This window comes from Esox lucius, chromosome 11 (genome assembly GCF_011004845.1).
Source record: "Esox lucius isolate fEsoLuc1 chromosome 11, fEsoLuc1.pri, whole genome shotgun sequence".
Classification (NCBI taxonomy): domain Eukaryota; kingdom Metazoa; phylum Chordata; class Actinopteri; order Esociformes; family Esocidae; genus Esox; species Esox lucius.
In genome coordinates, this window is record NC_047579.1 from 16,006,298 (window position 1) to 16,031,571 (window position 25,274).

The 25,274-nt window shown below is 39.4% G+C and overlaps 2 protein-coding genes across 2 annotated transcripts in view; both read left to right on the plus strand.

Annotated features, from left to right (window-relative positions):
- Positions 1-25,274, plus strand: part of LOC105006816 (protein NLRC3-like) — a 925,414-nt gene that overhangs the window by 140,864 nt on the left and 759,276 nt on the right. The window lies entirely within an intron of this gene.
- The window catches only part of LOC114840159 (NACHT, LRR and PYD domains-containing protein 12-like), a 34,041-nt gene continuing 14,443 nt past the window's right edge, over positions 5,677-25,274 (plus strand). The window contains exons 1-6 of the mRNA XM_034295284.1: positions 5,677-5,764; positions 7,474-7,526; positions 14,520-14,662; positions 15,438-15,554; positions 16,081-16,165; positions 16,275-16,353. Of these exons, the coding sequence (XP_034151175.1) occupies positions 14,538-14,662; positions 15,438-15,554; positions 16,081-16,165; positions 16,275-16,353 (406 nt within the window). The 5' untranslated portion in view covers positions 5,677-5,764; positions 7,474-7,526; positions 14,520-14,537. The remainder of the gene's footprint in view (positions 5,765-7,473; positions 7,527-14,519; positions 14,663-15,437; positions 15,555-16,080; positions 16,166-16,274; positions 16,354-25,274) is intronic.

Here is a 25,274-nt window from a genome sequence, read left to right on the forward strand (position 1 = left end):
CTGTATCGTTAGCTGCCATAGGTCTCACTCAAAGCTTATTGTTATTAGCCAGCAAATAACTACAACCACATCCACAAATATTGTTATTTAGACAAAAGATTAGTTGTCATACAATCGTTATTGGTGTCAGTAAAACCTCTATAATCGAACAGCTCGTTTGTGATATCTGCCTTGATAACTTGCGCAAGTAGCCGTGATCCAACTATGCTGCACGATTTAGACGTTTTTAGAAAAGAAAAGCTGCAATTTCAACATTTTCAAGCATTCAGAATTATAGCCACGTTAATAACGTTTGTAAGAAACCAAATTGTTTGTAACTCCATCAAGGTTTCAGCGAGATAAGAGTATTTGTGTTAGTGCTGATCACTCACCTTATATTAGGTACCACAGAGCCCGACAGGAAGCCTGCCTGTGACAAGATGGCCACCGGTGATGCCGGAAGTGACTGCGCCATGAGATGTCTAACCTTTAAATAAGATGTCTATGGTGCATCCTGTGTTTAATGCGCTGCTCACATCCTGGGTAGCTCATAATTCATGCGCCTTGGCTAGGTAAGTCTTTTACAGCTATGAGTCAATACATCGGTTATCAGCATATGAGCATCCAACTAGCTAACATACAAACTAGCTAACATACAAGACACTGGTTTACTGGTGAGTGCGTGAATCAATACTTCCTGCTGCTGTTTTCATCCCCTAACAACTGATAAAATCGCTGGCTACCTAGGTAGGTACCTTATGCTTTAATGGTACTTGGAATGTAATGCTTAAGACATAAGTTTCAATCCGGCCCAATTTATGTTTTTTGTGGTTATTAAAAGCACTTCAACCCTCTATTAAACATCTCAAACTTGTTCCAAAGTACATAATAATTATTATAAACCTTTAAATGTGTCAATAACTGTGCTTTTCTGGCCTGCAAATAGATTTTGACAAGACACATATTACATCCCTCCGTTGAACTTCAGAATCCTTATTTGGGCCTTGAACCAAAAGGTTTACCCACCACTGCTTTAGGCTGTTATGCAAACTATGCTGCTGTGCTTTAGAGACCCGATTGGGACTCCTTATGATTTGTAATAAATATTTCTGTTCTTTTTGATGGTTGCAGTGCAAACATGCTGGAGGTTTTGGTCAGGTTCAAACCATATGCGTGAAGTGCTTTAGCTAGTTTCCTGTCCTGAAAGCTCATTGACAGTTTCTTACTTAACTTGTTCTCCTAAGTGTCAGTTTATAAGGCCAAAATTTGCATTTTGTACCGTTTCTTATTGTGATGGTCGGATTCACAGGCACATAGTATAGAAAAGAATACTTATTGCTGTTATGCATTAAACAGTTTTAATATATAAAATTAAAACTGCTAACAGCCCTCTGAAAACAGCACTCTGGACAAGTGCACTTTAAGTATGCCTTTAAAACCTTAATGCATTAAAACATTTATTAAGGTGTTAACAGTTACAGATACAAAATAAAATGTTAACTTCTCTTTACCCTTTATCTGGAATAAACATCAATGACAGAAACACTAGGTACCTTAGTTGACACAAAATGGAAAACTTCCCACAGCTAGTTAGCCAGTATGAATATGAACTCAAAAGCGAGGTGCTAATTCTTGACATTGCTACACAAGTTTGGGTGCAGGAAAACATCGCTAAAGCCCCACATTACTATTTTTGTCAAGTGCCTTACATACAATCGGGGCCAGGTGTTTCTAATGAAAGGAATATTGATATTCACATTAGCACACTTACTTATGCATCTATGCATTACTTTTGCATTAAACTATAATACAAATAGCAATATAGTTATCAAAGTCAACAGGTCCTGGCCATATTTGAGCACATCTAATACATTCTTTAGGATGCCGTGGCAAGTACTATTAGTTCTGGAAATATTTGGACACTGACAGACTTTTCATAATATTGTCTCTGTACGCCACCACAGTGGATTTGAAATGCCACAACCTGAGATGTAATTCTAGTGCAGACATTCAGCTTTAGTTTAAGAGGTTGTACAAAAATTTTGCATGAAACATTTAGGAATTGCAACCATTTACATACAGTCCTCTTATTTCAGGGGCTCAAATGTAATTGGATAAATGAAATAAAATGAGAATGAGTACTGGAAGTGAGATATTGTTAGTACTTGAGCTTTAAAAAGTTAATGATGCTGTAACTGCTGATATCAGGAGACGAATAAATACTGACTTGTACAGGAACATATTTCCTGATAAAACACGACCAAAGGCCCTGACGGTGCTTCCTCATAAGTAGTTAGTGTAGGGTATAATGTGTCAGAATGGTGATTTATGGCCCTGGGGGGCGGGATGTGACAGGTGGGCGGGACATCCGGTTTGTAGGGTGGGACTTCCATTATGACGTATGTTAGGGTGGGACTTCCTGTCCTATAACAGGTGGGTTATGTTTGATGTTTAATAAATGGGGCTTAGGGTTCCGGAATGTTAATTAACAAATGGGGCTTAGGGTTCCGGAATGTTAAATTCCCAGTGTTGTGTCAGCGGTAAGTTGTTTGGTGTTCAACAAAAGGGTGCCAGGGTTCCAATGCCATGTGGTACAGATGTAAACTTCCATGTTTTACAATGTGGTTGTAACAAGGTGTTTTTCCACAAGCACAGAGTTACACGTGAGAGACATGCTTTTTCTGTAAGATATAAAGAAGGGGGTGGGTAGGAACTTACGATATTGGATAGTTTCAGCCCAACTTTCATTTTAACAAGAGATGGGCTTCAAGGTTATATCTGCCCTGTAGTAATGGTCCCTAAATAACCACTAATACAAACTGTAGTATATGCAGGTTAGAAATCATCCTGTGTCTCACGGTTTGTAGTCCAACACTGCACTACAGCAAGCTAACATCACATGAGCAATGCTATTATTTTGAAGGAGTATCCATGGCCCAGGGCCAACCACACATTACGCAAAGGTGGATTGTGTCGCGGTTTGGGTTTTAAAATATTGTTATAAATAAAAACAAGTGTATGTATGAGCAATGTTGAGTTTTGTAATAAAAATGGTTGTTTAAGTTAGCATTAACTTCTAAGTTGCATTATAGGGCAAAACGTTACAAAGTTACCAGCAAGGTCGCGTATACATTTGCATAAACAACGGCGAATCGTTGACAGGTAAGGATATGTTATTTCAGGTAATTAAAACATTAGTAAAGGCGTCTTTTGAAATTGTACAACAGAGATCAACGCAAGATTGTTTTCCACACATTGGTAGAAATGTTTAATAATAGGCAACGTTGGTTAAAAAAAGTTCATATTTCCAAGTTTTGTCGTTATTCAAGTCATGTAGTTCAAATGTGTTTTCACCCCATGTAAAAGTCTTCCACGTATGTGGGTATTGGAACTGTGTCAAAGATACTTCCCAATCACCTTTCAAATCTATACCTTTGGCAAATTTTGTGGTATAGCACGAACTTGTGTTGCTTGGACAGACATGTCTCGATGAGTTACTGGGCAGCGTTATGTAGAAACCACCGTCACCCATGCTGATCGCAGTCAATGTAAATGACGTGATCCTGTAAATCCTGGAGTTTTATCCAGTTTTTAGGTCAACCACTTGTTCCGATGGTATCCAGCTGTTGAATTTCTCAGGTCAACCAAGCCATTTTACAAGAGACATTTTCCTCCCTTTCTGTACTTTCTCATTCAAAACTGCTTCCACTTTAAAAGTTTTATCCTTTGCCACGATTATTTTCAGCAATTCCTGTTCATAAAAGGTCCCAACTATCACATCACCATCGTAATCTTTTATTCTATATACAGGAGGTACCCGAGGAATGCATTCTGTTATTGTAAAATATTCATCTGTGTTCCCTTTTTCATAGCCTTTTGTAAACGCACCTCTCAGCTTTGAGAGTCTCACAGTATCCCCAACCTGGAACTTGTAGCTTTGATTACCATTTCTCGTTAATGTTGTGCCATACAGGTTCTTGAGAACTAATCTAACATTTTCTTCACAAACGTCAGCAGGCTTTATCTTAATAGACCGATGGTAGCTATGGTTGTACCCACAAACTAAATCTTGAATAACCTCAACATAGCGATGAGTGTTGGCAGCTGTCAGATACCTCCACATTCGTGATTTAATAGTTTTATTAAACCTCTCAACGATACTCGCTTTGACATTATTTCCTGTAGCAAAATGTTTTATGTTGTACTTCTTCATCAACATTTCAAAATGTGAATTAAAAAACTCCTTCCCCTTGTCCATTTGGACTTTTTGCGGTGTTCTTCCTTCTTTTAATACAAATGGGTTTTTTTTGGCACACTTTAGGCCCCTTAGTGCCAATTGGTCATCTTTTAAATGCCACGGCATACCTGAGCATTGTTTCTGACCATGTCCATCCATTTATGACCACCATGTACCCATCCTCTGATGGATACTTCCAGCAGGATAATGCACCATGTCACAAAGCTTGAATCATTTCAAATTGGTTTCTTGAACATGACAATGAGTTCACTGTACTGAAATGGCCCCCACAGTCACCAGATCTCAACCCAATAGAGCATCTTTGGGATGTGGTAGAACGGGAGCTTCGTGCCCTGGTTGTGCATCCCAGAAATCTCCATCAACTGCAAGATGCTATCCTATCAATATGGGCCAACATTTCTAAAGAATGCTTTCAGCACCTTGTTGAATTAATGCCACGTAGAATTAAGGCAGTTCTGAAGGCGAAAGGGGGTCAAACACAGTATTAGTATGGTGTTCCTAATAATCCTGTAGGTGAGTGTATATTGTCGCCACTGGTGATCTGAGCAAAAATGTCAGTCGCAAATAAATATTTCTGGTCGCAAATGCGATCATTTTAAGCGCAGTCTGGAGCCCTGATTTGTGCACATGCCTTGTAATGGATGTGCTTAAGCAGCCTTCTGTATTTATTAACAAATAAATTAAAACGCACAATTTAGCAGAAGATGTTTGGTGAAAGATGCCAGTGCGTCCTTACGCTACGACAGACCACGTGTCTCTACGTTTAAAAAAAATGCAACATAGGTTAACAATGTAAGAAAAGCATGTGGAAAGTAAATGTTAAGTATTGGTGATGAAAGAGTTTGCATTCCGACTTCACAGCGGCCTAAATCTTTGTCATTCTCTTGAGCAAAAGTGATTCACTGATTGAACTAATCTTATAGAGCAGTGATTCAGTATACCCAGTTCACTGAAAAGATTAGTTCAAAAAGAATGAATCATTCATGATTCGCACATCACTAAAGAATATAAGTGCGAACACTTCTGGGCCTTAAGAACACATCATTAACCTGGCATAGACTTGTCTTAGGACCTTTCTAAAGAAAACATTTAAGAAAAAACTTAGATAGATATTGGTGAATGAGGCCCAATGTGATGAATATGTTGGATAAATCCAAGTCATGCACCACAGACAACACACAGTAGACACTCCAACTGTCTCTGAAGCCCAATGCTACAAGGCAAAAGCAGTATTCTGGTGTTTCAGAGTAAAGCTTATAAACAATGCTTGATCTGAATTGTTTTATATATTGTACATGTGAGTGTCAGTGCTGCTCTTTCATGGGTTACAAACAGAACCTGTACAGTATGATTGTAGTTTGGTTAAAGCAGGTGTTTGCTGCCATCTAGTGGAAGGTAACAATACGACACTTACGAATATGTTTTTGGAGACGGCTAAACTGAAATCGAAAGTAACTTTTGTTTTTGTTCCAGGCTCCATTTTGAAACATCGCCGCAAAAAACCAAAAGAGAAGATACAATAATAACGTAAGTATTTGAAGAACAAATAATATTTTCTCAAGGACAGGAAATGAGAATGAGTACCGGAATTGAGATATTGTTAGTACTTGAGGTTTAAAAATCAATGATGCTGTAACTGCTGATATCAGGAGATTAATAAATACTGACGTGAACAGGAACATATTTCCTGATAAAACACGAGCAAAGGCCCTCACGGTGCTTCCTCATACAACAAATAATGACCAGTAACTTACGTTGTGATTGTTTATGTTTGCGAATCATTTGGTCTCTGTTATGAGTAAACATTTGGAGTAAGTTTGTGAAATCGGGTGTAAATTCCCAATTAACCCTTTGTCTGATTCTGTCTACATCCATGAACAAAATCATAAAACCGGAAGTCAAGGGAGCACTTTTTTAGCATGAGTAGAAAATGTTGATCTTCTTTAGGTCTTAGATGTTCTTCCATAATTACAAGGTTTTTATTCAATATGATTATATATTCTGTACAATATACAGTTATAAGAGAGGTTTATTCTACAAAATACCCTATATGGTACGTAACAATCTCCCTTTTTGTGCATGGGTCTGTTTATAGAGTCCAAGACAGTCACATGGACATCGCCTAGCAAGATGTATGGACAGGATATATGGGCCCCTCAGTAAAAGGCATCACCTCCAACCAACTGTCCTTTTTACAGAGTTATTTTTACGTTTCTCATGTCTATAATCACACACACACACTACTGAAGGTGGAGAGGTTTTACCCGAGGTGTGCTGTCATAGCAATTTATGCTGCACCTCTAACCTGCTCCGAGCAAGTTATCGTCATGGTTAACTCGATGTTACACAATGTAAGCACCGCACCTCCACCCACAATCTTGTCGTGAAAAATACTGGCACATTTGGAAGACCCAATCAACTCTGGCGCATGGATTCCAATAGGCTGACTCTGCAGGGTGGGGGTGTTTAGAGACCCTGTAACTCCTCTAGTTTACCCTGATGATGTTCTCTATGAAAGATATCGATTATCATCTGAGGGAATTCAGTATGTTTGCAGGCTTCTCTGGCCTGGTGGAACTAGATTTTGACCAGTTTTAGATTAATTCCAAGTAGTCAATGAATTAATGTAACAAATCAATTTAATACAGCTCCGGGAAACATTTATAGACCACTGCACCTTTTTCTTTCCTTTTCAAAAAAGTTTACAGGAAAAGTGTTGAGTGAGGAACAGAAGCGTTCAATTTGCAGTGGTCTCTTAATTTTCTAACCCTTCTGTTCCTCACTCAAAACCTTCCTTTTACACTTTTTTGAAAATGAAATAAAAAGGTGCAGTTTCCAGAGCAGTATATAAAGAGAGTATTACAAATACTGCGCAAGAATCAAAGATAAAAGTTCTCAGGAGACTGGAGATGCAGGCAGGTGTGAGGAAAATGCAAGTGTATGAACTTTATTAAAGTGGAAAAGGATTTAAAAAAATATCCAAGGCCTTGCAAATGCCAGTCAGTACTGATAGATCACTTATTAAGAAGTGGAAAATTCTGGGATCTCTTGAAACCAAGCCAAGGTCAAGTAGACCAAGAAATATTTCAGCAAAAACTGCCAATTTAGCAGAAGATAAGATAGCGCATTCTGGAGAAAGATACGACCGACCACTTTTCTCTATGTTTGAATTTAGAGAACTTGGGGAAAAAACGACGGCTGAACTGAAATCGAAAGTAACTTTGTTTTTGTTCCAGGCTCCATTTTGAGACATCGCTGTAAAAAATACAAGGGAAGATACAATAATAACGTAAGTATTTGAAGGACAAATAATATTTTCTAAAGGACAGGAAATGAGAACGATTACCGGAATTGAGATATTGTTAGTACTTGAGCTTTAAAAGTTAATGATGCTGTAACTGCAGATATCAGGAGACTAATAAATACTGACGTGTACAGGAACATATTTCCTGATAAAACACGAGCAAAGACCCTGACGGTGCTTCCTCATACAACAAATAATGAACAGTAACTTACGTTGTGATTGTTTATGTTTGTGAATCATTTGGTCTCTTTTATGAGTATGAGCATTTTTGGAGTAAGTTTGTAACATCGGGTGTAATTTCCCGAATAACCCTTTGTCTGATTATGTCCACATCCATGAACAAAATCATAAAACCGGAAGTCAAGGGAGCACTTTTTTCGCATGAGTAGAAAATGTTGATCTTCGTTAGGTCTTAGATGTTCTTCCATAATTACAAAGTTTTTATTCAATATGATTATATATTCTGTATAATATACAGTTATAAGACAGGTTAATTCTACAAAAACCCCTATATGGTACGTTCCAGTCTCCCCTATTGTGCATGGGTCTATTAATAGGGTCCAAGACAGTCACATGGATAACTCCTAGCCGGTGTGTGGACAGGATATAGAGGCCCCTCAGTCTCAGATTTTAGATTAAAGTGGAACTGAACCGATTTATTTATTAAGAATGGCCCCTATTATTGTTGTTATATGATCACAACATTTTTGCTGACAACTAAAAGAGCAAAATTGTGCATTTGTAAATAAAAACGTTTTAAACTTTACTACTTCAGTGTAGGGCGTGGCCATCTTGGAATCGTCAGGCGAGTGACGTAACGAGTATGGTTGCTTCTCACTGACAGCTAGCAGGCGTTATTAGATACAAGACTGACAGATTGATAACAGGCAGTTAAAAATGTCTTCAAACGACCAGCAATAAGAGATGCAGAGGGGGGTCATATTGTACAGCCCCAGAGAGTACAAATGAATTTTACAGTACAGAAGACTACCATGTCCTACCTCTCAAGTGGCAAACAGACCCATATACAAGAGTAGCCACTCTGTTCATCAGAAGAGAGAGTGTGAAGACGCGCTAGCCGGCTAGAGGAGGTATGGTCTGTAGCTGCTAGGCATATTGTAGATATGTATATGTTGTAAGATGTATATAGACTGTAGCAAAATAATAGTTGGTACTGATATATGTTTTCATGGGTATAATGGGTCGGTCTTCCATTGTTACTGCAGTTTGCCGGGTTTGGTATTAGAGCGCTACCATTTTAGTGACATCAGTTGTATACGTCATTCCAACATGGCGGTGCCCCATACTTTTTAAGTACACAATGTACACAATAAGACTTTATATAATTTTTACTATATGACGTAGGTGTTTATCATGTATTATTTTTTTGTTATTAAATATATACTAATATATGATATCAATGTGTGTAATCACGATTCAGTTTCACTTTAATTCCAAATAAACAATGAATTCATGAAACAAATGAATTGAATATATAAAGAGAGTATTACAATTACAGTACAAGTATCCAAGATAAGAGTTCTCCGGAGACTGAAGATGCAGACAGGAGTGAGGAAAATGCAAGAGAGAGCTTTCCCAAATTCCACTCTGGTTTATACAGTTGTGTTCATAGGTTTGCATACCCTGGCAGAAATTATGAAATTCTGGCATTGATTTTGAAAATATGACTGATCATGCAGAAAAACAGAATTTGTTTTGAGGATAGTTATCATATGAAGCAAGTGGTTATCACAGTTGTCTGGCTCCTTTTTAAATCATAATGATAACAGAAATCATCCAAATGGCCCTGATCAAATGTTAACATACCCTTGAATGTTTGGCCTTGTTACAGACACACAAGGTGACAGACCTGTGGCCTTTTATATTCCAATTAGTGTCTGTGTATAAATAGTCAAAGAGTTTGTCAGCTCTCACGTGGATGCACTGAGTTGGTTAGGTACTGAGCCACGGGGAGCAGGAAAGAACTGTCAAAAGACCTGCGTGACAAGGTAATGGAACTTTATAAAGATGGAAAAGGATATATAAAGATATCCAAAGCCTGCAAATGCCAGTCAGTACTGTTCAATCACTTATTAAGAAGTGGAACATTTGGGGATCTTGATACCAAGCCAAGGTCAGGTAGACCAAGAAAGATTTCAGTCAATACCGCCAGAAGAATTGTTTGGGATACAAAGAAACACCCACAGGTAACCTCAGGAGAAATACAGACTGCTCTGGAAAAAGACGGTGTGGTTGTTTCAAGGAGCACAATACAATGATACTTGAACAAAAATGAGCTGCATGGTCGAGTTGCCTGACAGATGCATTTACTGCGCCAAAGCCAGAAAAAAGCCCTCTTACACTTTCCAGCACAACAATGATCATAAGCACAAGGCCAAGTTGTCCCTCCAGTGGTTACAGCAGAAAACGTTTCTGGAGTGGCCATCCCAGTCTCCTGACCTTAATATCATCGAGCCGCTCTGCGGAGATCTCAAATGTGCGGTTCATGCAAGACGACCAAAACTCTGCATGACCTGGAGGAAGTTTGCCAAAACGAATGGGCAGCTATACTACCTGCATGAATATGGGGCTTCATAGACAACTATTACAAAAGACTGCATGCTTTCATTGATGCTGAAGGGAACAAAACACATTATTAAGTATTAAGACTTTTGAACAGTGGTCAGTTCATTTTTTCTTCGTTGCCATGTTTTGTTTTATGATTGTGCCATTCTGTTATGACCTACAGTTGAATGTGAATCCCATAAATAAGAACATGTGTTTTGCCTGCTCACTCATGTTTTCTTTACAAATGGTACATATATTACCAATTCTCCAAGGGTATGCAAACTTTTGAGCACATCTGTAAGTCCCTCATGTGCCCCCTGCAACTTTGACCCACTTCACACCATCGTCCATGAGGTTAACACGATTACTTCTAGTCAAGTATCAAACAAACAAACTCACATTCTCATAGTCACTATGCATCCCAAGAAATTAGTTCTTACTTTGCTAAACCAAATAAAAATGGTGAGATGTATTTTGCTCAACCATAACCATGTTAGACTACATCAAACAAACAATTTCCAAAAAAACAAATTAGACAAATACTGTGACTGGAAGAAGTAAAACATAACAGATGCCAATGCTCCGTTATAACAATGCAAACAGGAAAAACCCTATTCTTCATGTAACTCTTTAAGGGCCAATTGATTCGCTTTGAACTCTCAGTTCAGCTCTTTTCCATCATAATTAATCATAGCATACAGTGGATGCTATGAGTGAAAGCAGAATTTTTCATTCACTGGCAATGTAGCTTGACTCAGGTCAGTTAACTTACACCCTGGCTTATGAGACGTGTCCTAAGTCTGGAACGGTCCTATCGATCAATCCTCAAACCTTTTATGTTGCCACTCGCTCAACAATATTTGTAGTCGTGCTTATTTAGAACAGGTTCTCTCACCGAGCCTGAGGTACTGAAATTCATCCCTTTCGTACTGGTGCTGCCGCTAATTAGTCTTTAGTACCCCTTTTAGTCTGTTTACTGTCTGGTGCTCCCCAATCTGTGGGTCTTTCCCAGCCGTATCTCACTATTCCCAATCAGTCTTTTTCCCTCCTACCTGGTTCTAAGCCAACCTCCCAGCACTCAGGGTAATGTCTGCCCAGACTCAGTGTCAGAGGTTGGATCTTTTTATGGGAAGTGCTTAAGGTTCCATAACCCGTCTCTGTGAGCGGTTCCTCTGTCGACTCACATCTTTTGACTCTATATTTAACTAAACCTGTATTTATCCTTATCTAACTAATGCTGACCTTCTGATAGTCCAGGTGTTATCCGCTTAGACTTTATCAGAGATCAGATCTTTTTATGGCAAGAAATTACGTTTCTGTAATTAGTCTCAGAAACGATTTCATGGTCAACTTGCTTCTTTTAACCCTATCATATGCTATACCAAAACTAAGATAAACCAGTATTAATCCATGGTCAACTCACTTCATTTGACCCTATCATATGCTATACCAAAACTAAGATAAACCAGTATTAATCCATGGTCAACTCACTTCTTTTGATACTACCATTAACTAAACCAAATACTCCCCCTATATGAACAAATAGCCAGCCTTTTGACGCTCAAGGTCACTTCTCACTCTACCTTAGAGTTAACACTTGAGAAAATGTACTTCCCTTTTTTCCCTGTCTTAGAAATAAACACCTCAGAGAATTAATTACTTATTTACCGCACCTTAGGGTGAACACCTCAGAAAATGTGCTTACCTTTAACCTGTTTTAGAATAAGCACCTCAGAGAGTTAATTTATTTTACCCCACCTTAAAAATAAACACCAGTACCATATGCTTAACACACTCACCAACAATGGCACCTACCCCTTTCTCTCAGCTGCCTGAAACCAGAACGGGGAACTGATAACGTCCCAAGGTCTATGTTTTGATTTATGTAATATGTGGTTAGTGTCACTTGCCACTATCACTAGTAACAACGGGGCTGCGTCTCAGAGGAAAAGGAATTATGGTCAAGCACTTGACAATCACACACACACAAAGAGGGAGAGTTCTTACAAGTTCCTACCTTTATTTGGGTTAGTCAGTCAGCCATACAGAAATCGTCAGAAGTCTGGGAGAATCCAGTTGCCCAGAGTCGGATCATTCAGATCAAATCTTCTCAGGTCTTTGATTGATCTCTTGTTACGTGACTTACAAGACCCTTTTTTATTCATCACATTTAAGGAGGTACACATTTAACATAATTGTTAAATGATTGGTTCACTATGACATCATCTTCCAATCCCCTCCCCTTGTTTATGAAGGAGGTACAAGTTTAACATAATTGTGATTGTATTGGTTTTCTATGACATCATCTTCCAATCCCCTCCCCTTGTTTATGAAGGAGGTACAAGTTTAACATAATTGTCCAATGATTGGTTTATCATTAACACATCCCCTCCCATGGTCCTTATTTGGGGTCTATGTAGGTCCTCCCCGTCTCTTCACAGAGCCTTTGAAAGTTTTCTGTTTTACTGGGGTCTTTGGCTGGTTCACAGACAAACACCAAGGGGGAGGTGGGTAGTTTGACATCATCTGTTTCAGGTCCTGGTGTAGATATACACCAAGGGGGTTGTGGGTAGTTTGACGTCATCTGTTTCAGGTCCTGGTGTAGATTAATCTGCCGCTGGCTGCTGCTCCCCTAAACCCTCAGCTCATTTCCTGTACTCTGCTATTTTTCTCATCAGGGTCCTCTAGGCCATTAATTACCCCGTGTAGGTCCTCTAGACCATTAATTACCCCGTGTAGGTCCTCTAGACCATTAATTACCCCGTGTAGGTCCTCTAGACCATTAATTACCCCGTGTAGGTCCTCTAGGCCATTAATTACCCCGTGTAGGTCCTCTAGGCCATTAATTACCCCGTATAGGTCCTCTAGGCCATTAATTACCCCGTGTAGGTCCTCTAGGCCATTAATTACCCCGTGTAGGTCCTCTAGACCATTAATTACCCCGTGTAGGTCCTCTAGACCATTAATTACCCCGTGTAGGTCCTCTAGGCCATTAATTACCCCGTGTAGGTCCTCTAGGCCATTAATTACCCCGTGTAGGTCCTCTAGGCCATTAATTACCCCGTGTAGGTCCTCTAGACCATTAATTACCCCGTGTAGGTCCTCCAGGCCATTAGATACCCCATGTAGGTCCTCTAGCGTGTGCTTTTATCTGTCTGTGGGGGTATGTATACTTCTGTTATAATAGTGTGGTTGAATTTCCACAGAAGGTAGGGGGACCATACTTTTATAGTTAGGAGCTCCAGGTCTGGTGAACAGTGTGTTGAAAGTTCTGCAACATCCAAGCTCCAGCGAGAGTTAACCATAATGTAGACCCCTTTACATTTGCTAGACTCCAAAGTTCTGTCCAGCCGGTAGATGGAAGAACCAGCTGGGGTAATGGCCGAGTCAGGCACCATAGGGTCCAGCCAGGTCTCTTCAAACGCTATGTTCCGCTAGAAGTTAATCCAAGCATGTTGTTTGTCCATTTTATCGTCCAGGGAGTGAACATTTGCTAGAAAATGCTTGGTAACGGCATATTGCAGTATCTTGCCCAATATCTACATAGGATACCGGCACATTTGCCTCTCTTCTTTCTCCTCCTGATGGCATATTGGTAAACAAATCAGCAGAAGGACAAAGGAATCACAGCAACTGCTGTGGTAAGTAGAGAAACAGTCAGTATTCAGTGATGAACAAGCTTCCAGTAGTGCTAGCTACTGTATGAGCGACAATGCTGGATGTACAAAAATATAAACAATATAAACAGTAAATAAGCAAAAACTACGTAGCAAATGCAGATTGTCAGTGCGACCTTCTACGGCACACCAGCACAGGATTTTATTGTTGTAGGGTATGATTGAATAATTGTTATTGTTTGAACATATTTAGGCTAAATAGACTATTTTATGTGTCCATACATCTCAGTCATATTACAAATTAAAGAGTCTGTAATACAAAATAGAGAACATACGACAGGAACACATCTCTCATCATCTCATCTCATGTGTCATGTGACTCATCTAGATATTGTGTGTCTCCGTAGTATTTGCAATATAAGACTTGATCCAGGAAGTGCGTTTCCATTATGTGTTTACAGGTCTAAGCAGAGATTAGAGGGTCTAAGGCTCTAGAATATGTTTGTATGGAGAGAGAGAGATGGGCACTGCCTCTAAAATGAGTCTCTCTAGGGAGAGAGAGAAGGGCACTGCCTCTAAAATGAGTCTCTCTAGGGAGAGAGAGAAGGGCACTGCCTCTAAAATGAGTCTCTCTAGGGAGAGAGAGAAGGGCACTGCCTCTAAAATGAGTCTCTCTAGGGACAAAGAGAGAAGGGCACTGCCTCTAAAATTAGTCTCTCTGGGGAGAGAGAGAAGCATGATTGCAAAGCGTAGATGTGAGATCAAAATGTAATGAATGATTTTTCCTCATCAGGGTTCAGCAAAGAAAAGTATGGGGAAACAAATTCAGCCGGAGAGACCAGCCTCCCCTGTACCCAGCTGTGTGTCCATGAAGAGTAACTTTTCTATGAATCCTCCTATTGAGTTCAGAAAGGGAGACTTTTCTATTGAACAAAGGTAGGAAGAAGTCATGGGTCATGATCAGTGATTGTCAACATTGTCTCTTATATGTTTATTTGGTTCCCCATTATCTGATGCCTTGACCACAGGTAGGGTTGTGAGCTGTTCTGAGGCAAAATGCCTACAAACACTTATGATGGCAACAATTATGATGAATACCACAAGGTATGGGTTCATCTCTATTAAGATGCATTAAATTAAGTTGGTATAAGTTGGTATAAATTATTTAACCCACCAATGTCGTGGTTAATTGTTACATATTTAGCATTATGGGCATATGCATTTCCTCACATATAAGTAGGCCTGTTTTTGTATTAAATTAGCATTTCTGGTGTTGCCAACCAGTAAGGCTGGACACGAGCTGCTTTAGGTACATTGTAACAAGTGAGTGGTGTTGGTCTCTTCTCAGCCAGCAGAGGGAGCTCCTTGGTCTAGTTGCTGCTCCACATGCTTATCTTACATGTTTAGACAATCCTAACTTAATATTCTTAATCATTTATTGGGTATGACAATATTAATCCACGTTATTTGCATAGTTACCATTCATTGAATGTAATAATTTATCTTTTGAACCAACAAATTTAGAGGGACGAAACCAGCATTATTTCTAATGGTATGAATTTCCCAACTTCAGTCTTAAATGTTTTTAATGTAACCAAGCTGGCGAGCCCCCCACATTTACGTCTGTAAATGTTTTTTCTAGTTTCAAGAAAGATTTCTCCCCATCAGGGTTCAGTGTAGATAAATAATGTTTGTCTGTGTTCTTTTGAAGCCCAATTCAGCAGGAGAGACCAGCCTCCCCTGTACCCAGCTTTGTGTCCATGAAGAGTGACTTTTCTATGAATCCTCCTATTGAGTTCAGAAAGGGCGACTTTTCTACTGAACAAAGGTAGGAAGAAGTCATGGGTCATGATCAGTGAATGTCAACATTGTCTCTTATTTGTTTATCTGGTTCCCCATTATATGACTCCATGACAACTGGTAGGATTGTGAGCTGTTCTGAGGCAAGATGCCTACTAACAATTATGATGGTACAAATTATGATAAATACCACAAGAAATGGTGTCATCACTTTTAAGAAGCATTAAATTAGGTTGGTATAATCGCAATATAATTTATTATATTATTAAACCCACCAATGTCAAAATAGTGTTGGTTAATTGTTACATATTTAGCATTATGGGCATTTGCTTTTCTTAATATATAAGTAGGCCTGTTTTTTTGTATAAAATTTGCATTTCTGGTGTTGCCAACCAGTAAGGCTGGAGAACATGACCTGCTTTAGGTACATTGTAACACGTGAGTGGTGTGGGTCTCTTCTCAGCCATCAGAGGAAGACACTGTGTCTATTGACTGCTTCACATGTTATTTCACACACTGTAACGTTTAGATGTAATTTCATGTTTTGTCCACAGAGACCAACAGGAGAGATCAGAGTCAGAGATTCTCAGTGGTCAACCTGTCCAGAGTCATCAAACAGACCTGTCCTCTATATTCTGTGTATGTGGCCCTGTTATGTACATTCGTTACTTTTTACCATAAGAAAACATCTGTGAATCATTCATGAATTTGTTAATTTTGTTCTGATATTTAATTAACTTTGATTCAGTCTGATGAGAAGAAGGAGAGCAGTCCCAAAGATGGGAAGAACATGAACAAGAAGGAGCTTGCTGACACACTGGAGAAAAGTAAGACTTTATGGTTGAATCTGTGTTGAATTACTTAACATAGAAGAAAGAAAGAGAAGAGACAGAGATCTTACAATACTGTCAGCACCGTGCACAGACCTTCCAAAAGGCATGTGTTGAATCTGAAAAAGTGGGCGGAGTTGTCGGCTCACACAGAAGGACGATGTTGGCGTGACGCCCTAAAGAATTCTGACAACACCCCCATCAGTGTGCATGACACACGTCATGCACAAGTCAAATGGGCACTAGATAGTAAAGGGCACTAGATAGTAAAGGGCACTAGATAGTGAAGGGCACTAGATAGTGAAGGGCACTAGATAGTGAAGGGCACTAGATAGTGAAGGGCACTAGATAGTGAAGGGCACTAGATAGTAAAGGGCACTAGATAGTAAAGGGCACTAGATAGTAAAGGGCACTAGATAGTAAAGGGCACTAGATAGTAAAGGGGCACTAGATAGTAAAGGGGCACTAGATAGTAAAGGGTACTAGATAGTAAAGGGCACTAGATAGTAAAGGGCACTAGATAGTAAAGGGCACTAGATAGTAAAGGGGCACTAGATAGTAAGGGGCACTAGATAGTAAAGGGCACTAGATAGTAAAGGGGCACTAGATAGTAAAGGGGCACTAGATAGTAAAGGGGCACTAGATAGTAAAGGGGCACTAGATAGTAAAGGGGCACTAGATAGTAAAGGGCACTAGATAGTAAAGGGGCACTAGATAGTAAAGGGCACTAGATAGTAAAGGGGCACTAGATAGTAAAGGGGCACTAGATAGTAAAGGGGCACTAGATAGTAAAGGGCCACTAGATAGTAAAGGGCCACTAGATAGTAAAGGGTCTTGTGCTCTGTACTGGTTGAGACTTACCTGTGCACGTGCCTGAATACTGTAATTCTTTAAAGGAACATTCATATTCTCTGTATTATTTATTAATTAATACTATACTGTAGGCATTTAAAGAGACATAGTTAATATCATCTGTGATATTTATTAATTAAGATGAGCTTGCTATGATTTGCCAACATGATCTCAAATCTATCCTGAATAAGAGGTTTCTGTATTTGAGGGTTCCGCTAAACAAGGGAACCCAACACATCTCAATAAAGTCTACACAGAGCTCTACATCACAGAGGGAGAGGTCAATAATAAACATGAGGTGAGGCAGATTGAGACAAGAACCAGGAAACAAGCAAGCTCAGAGATAGCAATCAAATGTAATGACATCTTCAAACCTATATTTGTACAAGACAAATGGTGTCACTGGAATTGGAATAACAATCTCTGTGCAGAAGTTTATTCTGGACTGGGCTGAAGGAAAAACCAATCAGGACGTCCAATTTGTATTTTCCCTGCCTTTTAGGGTGCTGAATTTGATGAAAGGGGAAGAACTCAGTTTCATTCAACTCCTGAGTATATATTTATATATATATATTTGATGGTCTGGATGAGTGCTGACTTCCCCTTTACTTCAAGAAACAGTAATCAAAGATCAAGATACATTTGACAGATAACATTATTATTTTGTTCACATTTTCTATAGATATCGTGATAATATCGTTTACGTTGAATTATTTTGGCCACGATAATCGTGTAGTGGATATCTGATATTGTGACAGCTCTAATGCCTACACTCATTGGCGTTTGAGTTTGTAATTTAAACAAAACTGCCATTTTGAAAGCTACACCCTCCTGCTTCCATGACTTTTCCTAAATAGGTGTTTATAACATTGTTTCCGTTGTCAGAAATCTAAACTCAAAACTACTAAGAGACTATTTACCACATGTTTTATCTTGTTTTCCTACTTAATCCACCAAAAGCACACACCACTTGGCGTTGGTAACTGAGCAGGCGCTAATCACGCCTCACTGAATGAATGACATCAATGGATGAATGGTCGATACTCACAGATCAGAGCTTTGATTGAATTTGAATAAACGTACAAAATAAATACAAATGATAGCCTCGACAATGTATCATGTTACTGTTTTTCAATAGAAGAGAAACAAAATGTCAAACATCCTATCATCTGTCTATGAATTTCTGTCGATTATTTTACCGAAGATTCTGATTCTTATGTAATTCATCAAATGTATATACAAACGATAGTGAATTACAACAGATTTTAGGGGATTCAACAAATACATTTTTATTGGAACATAATACAAATTATATCTTGACAATTCAACTATGTATTAGGCTACATCTACCTTTTTTATTAGGAGAGTAACAAAATATCAAGGCCTAATATCTGTCTATTAATTTGGCTGATTATTTTACATAGGATTCAGCTTCATAGGTAATTCATCAGTTGTATTACTATGAATATTTATTTGCAACGATATTCTAAGTTTAACAGTTTATTTATCAAATGCACCCAATAACACAACATCATCCTGTGTTATTTTAGGCTTTGTCTATAGGATGGGTGGAGCAAAATCGATTATCAAAAGCCGGACAGGAAAGGGGTTTTGTAGCCAATTCATATTTGTGAAAAACAATGGTCAGCAAGAGTCTGATCACTACGGGTAGGAAACTTAATGTGCTGGTGGTATTTTGGCATCACCTACTTCATATTTGACCTATTTATATCGCCAACAACAATAAAAGCTGCTTCAGGGTGAGCAGTCCATTTATTACTCTGTAAAGGTCCTCCAGTGCACGCGTTTTATCCACCTGCGGAGTATATAGACTGCTGTGATTATAGTGGACCTGAATTCCAGCGGAAGGTAAAACGGCTGTACCTTTACAGTCAGTAGCTCCAGGTCTGGTGAACAGTGTGTTGAAAGCACTGCAACATCCGTCTCCCAGCAAGAGTTGTAGACCCGTTTGCCTGACTTAAAAGTTCTGTCCTGCCAGTAGATAGAAAAGACAGCAAGGTTGATGCCTGACTCAGACACTGTAGAATCCAACCAGGTCTTTACAAATGCTAGCATACAACAGGTCGCAATGTCCCACTGAAAGTGAATCCGTGCGTGTAGTTTGTCCAAAGTGCAAAATAAATAAACAACAGGAAGAATAAACAGGTAATCTGCAGTGTAACCCCCAAATGGTGAAGTGGATGTAAGTAATTAAGCAAAAGTAAGATGTTGGAAAACAAACAATATAAAAAGGCAATATGAAACTAGCAGTACATTTGCTGAAGAAAATGTGGTGTGCCTGCTAGCTATCCTACTCCTTCAATTTGCCTCGATTGCAAATTCAGAATGCCATTGAGAATTTCCACTTGTACCCGCTCAACTACTTTTCTTACTTGTACATACATTATGCTTTTACTTATCCTGTAAATTTGTATATTTTCCACTGCACATTCAGAATAGCATTTGCATTAATGGCACATCCATACATTCCACTTAATACGTTTTCTGCCCTCTATATGCACTAATGGTTAGATGCAAACTGCATTTTGTTGTACTGTACTTGTACTGTTAAATGACAAAGTTGAATCTAATCTAATAGCTGTTTAAAAAAGTATTTATAGTTCAAAATAGTGTTTACCTTTTGAAAGGTCTGTATTTTTTTAAGCTTCAAGAGATACTATTGGTGAGTGTTTTAGCATAAATTATCATACATGACAGTTAAAGTTCATATGTGTTACCAACGACAGGTCTCGTGTTTAGCTTGAACGGTTCAAATATACAGGCTAATAGTTATTTAACGCTAATTAGCATAAATAAAATCAATAAACATTTCATAATTTGAAGTGGGGATAGCTAAAATGCTGAAACCAAGTTGGTTTCCGGTCTGTAGCTCGAAATGACTCAAAAGATACAGCCTAATAGTTAATTAACACTTTTTACGGTAATTAGCATACTAAGATCATCAAACGTTTCTTCATATGAACTGGGGATAGCCTAAACATGTACAACAAAGTTGATTTTGTGTCTGTATCAAGTGACTGTGATGGAAATTCCATGTATCGACACTCTTAAAGGAGTAAGAAACAGAGACAAAGTTATCTTGGCACATTCTAACAGTTTTATTAACTATTACGCAAATATGAGAGACGCGTCAACCGCTTACCAACATAATCGTCTGAGGAGTCTCTGACTCCATACATGAACAATCCGTATTTATTATAACGAAAAGGGGGTGTGGTAAGATGCTGCCATCTGTCTTGTCACAAGAGTTTACCCAAAGGGCGGGCTGTCCCCCCACCTTATCCTTCTCAACTCCTGAGGAGACACAATGTCTGGACAATCAACAGAGACACTAAAGGGTTATACAGATTTACGAGTAACCCTCTAATCCGCTGGTGCCGGTCCAGGATGTCCCCTAGGCAAACACCAGATCCCTCTCGGCATCTTTAACTTGTAACTCATTCATACATGTATAGGACGACAAAGAATACATCCTTCTTCTAGGCAGGAGGACATGGCCCAAATACCTAATAATCCTCTGATATTATACAGACATGTGTGTCACAATCAAAGTACAGATTTACATAACAGCCAATAGAAAGACAGACATTTCTCAAATGCACCTTAGTTCAAAATTTCCATAACAGTGACCCTATTAGAAAATCATTGTAATAAGCAATTTTATCTTCCTTACCTCAAATGATTGACTTTGTTTGTACATCAAATCTGCGAAAGTAAGACTCCAGATCCATTCTTCTGACCTTGGTCTAAAAATGCCAAAGGAAAATAGGGATTTTGCTCCTTCACATTAGGTGCAAAATAAAAAAAAAGGTTCCAGACAATTATGACCCAACTAACCATTTCAGTTCAGCTAATGTTGTATAGCATTCATGTCAGTTTTCAGATTTAAAATATGTGATTTGACAGCAGTGATTATAAGAGAAAAAACATCAGATTCTGAAATTTGAAAGCTCCAGCTGGAAATGGTTAACGTTAGAATAGTTAGCCGAAGTTGCACTGCATAAGGGGACTTTGCTAGCTACAAAAGCAGTGCCAAATAGTTTATGCTGCGCTATTTTGCATTGACTGAGTGACCGCCAGCATTAGTTTTATTTTATGTTAGCGATGACGATTATCTTATTTTATCATCACCATCATGGGCGCACACACACTACGTTTTTAAGTTATACCGTCCCCAAAAGTGCCTCGGCCCACCGGACAAATGTCTGGTATGCCAGATTACCAGACAAGGCCTGTTCAAAAGAAACAGCCTATTAGTTAATTAACGCTATTTACGCTAATTAGCATATGTAAAATCTATAAACGGTTTCATCATATGAATTGGGGATAGCTAAATGTGTAGGTTTTGTGTCTGTAGCTCTAACAGTTCAAACGGTACAGCCTAATAGGTAATTAACGCTATTGGTCATTAGAGGTAGCATAAAGGGCTAACTTTGTGAAGTCTTAGTTCAGTTGATTTTTGACATAGCAACTAGTTTCATTGTCAGCCCTGTTCATAAGTATGGCTGGCAAGTAAATCTGATATATGGTTCAGGAGAAATTTTTTTTATCCTACCGGAGAACCCCTAATAAACAACGTAAACAGTAATAAGCAACAAACTACGTAGTGAACGCGGAGCCATTGTCAGTGAGACCTTGCTTTAAGGCGCACTGGAAATGTATCCTTGACTATTCAACAAATTCTTTGTTATTAGAACTTAAAACAAACAATATCTTCAACAATTCAACAAACGTATAACACTTTGTGTCACGACTCCCGGGACTCAGGACAGAGGTAGGATCCAGAAGCAGATACAGGCACCGGGGTAAAAGGACAATGATGATGTTTATTGTAGTAGTCTGAGATGATAGTGGAGATACGTAAGAATTATGTAGGCGGGTATGAATGTATTGTTGGAGGGTGGATAGTGGGTATGAATGTATTGTTGGAGGGTGGATAGTGGGTATGAATGTATTGTTGGAGGGTGGATAGTGGGTATGAATGTATTGTTAGAGGGTGGATAGTGGGTATGAATGTATTGTTGGAGGGTGGATAGTGGGTATGAATGTATTGTTGGAGGGTGGATAGTGGGTATGAATGTATTGTTAGAGGGTGGATGGTGGGTATGAATGTATTGTAGGAGGGTGGATAGTGGGTATGAATGTATTGTTGGAGGGTGGATAGTGGGTATGAATGTATTGTTGGAGGGTGGATAGTGGGTATGAATGTATTGTTAGAGGGTGGATAGTGGGTATGAATGTATTGTTGGAGGGTGGATAGTGGGTATGAATGTATTGTTAGAGGGTGGATAGTGGGTATGAATGTATTGTTGGAGGGTGGATAGTGGGTATGAATGTATTGTTAGAGGGTGGATAGTGGGTATGAATGTATTGTTGGAGGGTGGATAGTGGGTATGAATGTATTGTTAGAGGGTGGATGGTGGGTATGAATGTATTGTAGGAGGGTGGATAGTGGGTATGAATGTATTGTTGGAGGGTGGATAGTGGGTATGAATGTATTGTTAGAGGGTGGATAGTGGGTATGAATGTATTGTTGGAGGGTGGATAGTGGGTATGAATGTATTGTTGGAGGGTGGATAGTGGGTATGAATGTATTGTTGGAGGGTGGATAGTGGGTATGAATGTATTGTTAGAGGGTGGATAGTGGGTATGAATGTATTGTTGGAGGGTGGATAGTGGGTATGAATGTATTGTTGGAGGGTGGATAGTGGGTATGAATGTATTGTTAGAGGGTGGATGGTGGGTATGAATGTATTGTAGGAGGGTGGATAGTGGGTATGAATGTATTGTTGGAGGGTGGATAGTGGGTATGAATGTATTGTTGGAGGGTGGATAGTGGGTATGAATGTATTGTTAGAGGGTGGATAGTGGGTATGAATGTATTGTTGGAGGGTGGATAGTGGGTATGAATGTATTGTTAGAGGGTGGATAGTGGGTATGAATGTATTGTTGGAGGGTGGATAGTGGGTATGAATGTATTGTTAGAGGGTGGATAGTGGGTATGAATGTATTGTTGGAGGGTGGATAGTGGGTATGAATGTATTGTTAGAGGGTGGATGGTGGGTATGAATGTATTGTAGGAGGGTGGATAGTGGGTATGAATGTATTGTTGGAGGGTGGATAGTGGGTATGAATGTATTGTTAGAGGGTGGATAGTGGGTATGAATGTATTGTTGGAGGGTGGATAGTGGGTATGAATGTATTGTTGGAGGGTGGATAGTGGGTATGAATGTATTGTTGGAGGGTGGATAGTGGGTATGAATGTATTGTTGGAGGGTGGATAGTGGGTATGAATGTATTGTAGGAGGGTGGATAGTGGGTATGAATGTATTGTTGGAGGGTGGATAGTGGGTATGAATGTATTGTTGGAGGGTGGATAGTGGGTATGAATGTATTGTTGGAGGGTGGATAGTGGGTATGAATGTATTGTTGGAGGGTGGATAGTGGGTATGAATGTATTGTTGGAGGGTGGATAGTGGGTAGCAGTGGTACGAAGTCCGGGAGGCAAGAATGGTCAGAAGGTCAGGCAAGGGTTCGGTCAACAGAGCAGGGAGTCAGTCCAGGCGAAGGTCGCTAACGGGAAGGCAGAAAGGTGGTTGGGAGGGAGGTACAGGACGGGTCTCGGAACAAGGGGCTGGAAACGAACGGGGGAAAAAACACGGTGAGCAGAAGATAACAAAAACAGGATACTCGGGAAATAGGATAGCTTGCTTAATTAGGTAGAGAACACTGTAGTAATTACGTGGCTGTACAATAATCCGGCAGGGACTGAAAGCAGAACTCTCCTATTTATAAGGAGAGTGGCAATCAGCCCCCCAGGTGTGTAGACTGGTGCAGGTGCTCAGGATCAGTGGTGATTATGGGTGCCTTCATGGAGTGCCGGGAACAAGGAGACTGGTACTCGGGGAGATGTAATGACAGAAATAGCTCAGGAGGGCTGAGTCCTGGCACTTTGCTGTATTTCATTAGGAGAGACACAAAATGTCAAACGTCCTATCATCTGTCAATTAATTTTCACTAAAACAGTATATTTCGTTATGTGGGCACAAATATGGCTATTTGTGTTATTCATCCTTTGTAATTAATCATGTTTATCAAGTTTCCTTGGTTTATGCCTGTATATATGGCTAATCATGTGTAAATCCTCTGGTCTTCACAAATGGTTGATAATGTTACTATTTTACCTTCTACATCATAAAAATTACATTAAAATAAAAACAAACTACTAATGGATGAGACTGTGGTTAATGTACGTGTGGTGTAGTTTACTTTTTATTTTTAAAAATCAATAGCCGGAGTTTAAATAATCGTTTCAAGAATTGCTTCAGTACAACCACATTCTTGTATTCTTCAAATTCATTGGGCATTTAATACAAACAAATTCTGTAATTTTTTATCTTGTTTGATATCAACACAGTAGACAAACTGATACTGTGGCTGTCTGATGATGCTATGGAGGAGAATGTATGTGCTTATAGGGACGATGCATATGCTAATGATTTCAAACGGTGTTGGTTCTGGTGGATACTGGGGGTCAGAATGGTCTGGCGGTTCTAGTGTTAAGCAGATTTGCTTAGAATTTGAGGGTTTTAGGCCACAGCATCTCTATGGGGTTCAAGTCAGGACCTTGACCAGGCCACTCCAAAACCTTAACAACTGAACCTAAAGCAGATGGCTGGAATTGATGCAGGGTATGTCCAGACAATTATCTTACCATGTATTCAGAGAACAGCACATACCTCTGAGCAGTTCTAGAAACCCACCTAGTTTCTCTCTTCCACAACCTGCCCCTTGTGATCTATCTTTATCACCGGCTGACATAAATGATAGAGATCGACACCCTCTGTAAAACAACTGCAACTGGTTGACTGGTGGATCTAAGACAGGGCTGGATGGAGGACAGGGGGGCTTGTCTCCAGGGGTACCAGGTCTTTTTGACTGGTGGATCTAAGACAGGGCTGGATGGAGGACAGGGGGGCTTGTCACCAGGGGTGCTGATCACTTATGTACGGCTGTTTGAACTGGAGTCACGTTGGTCTCATTGG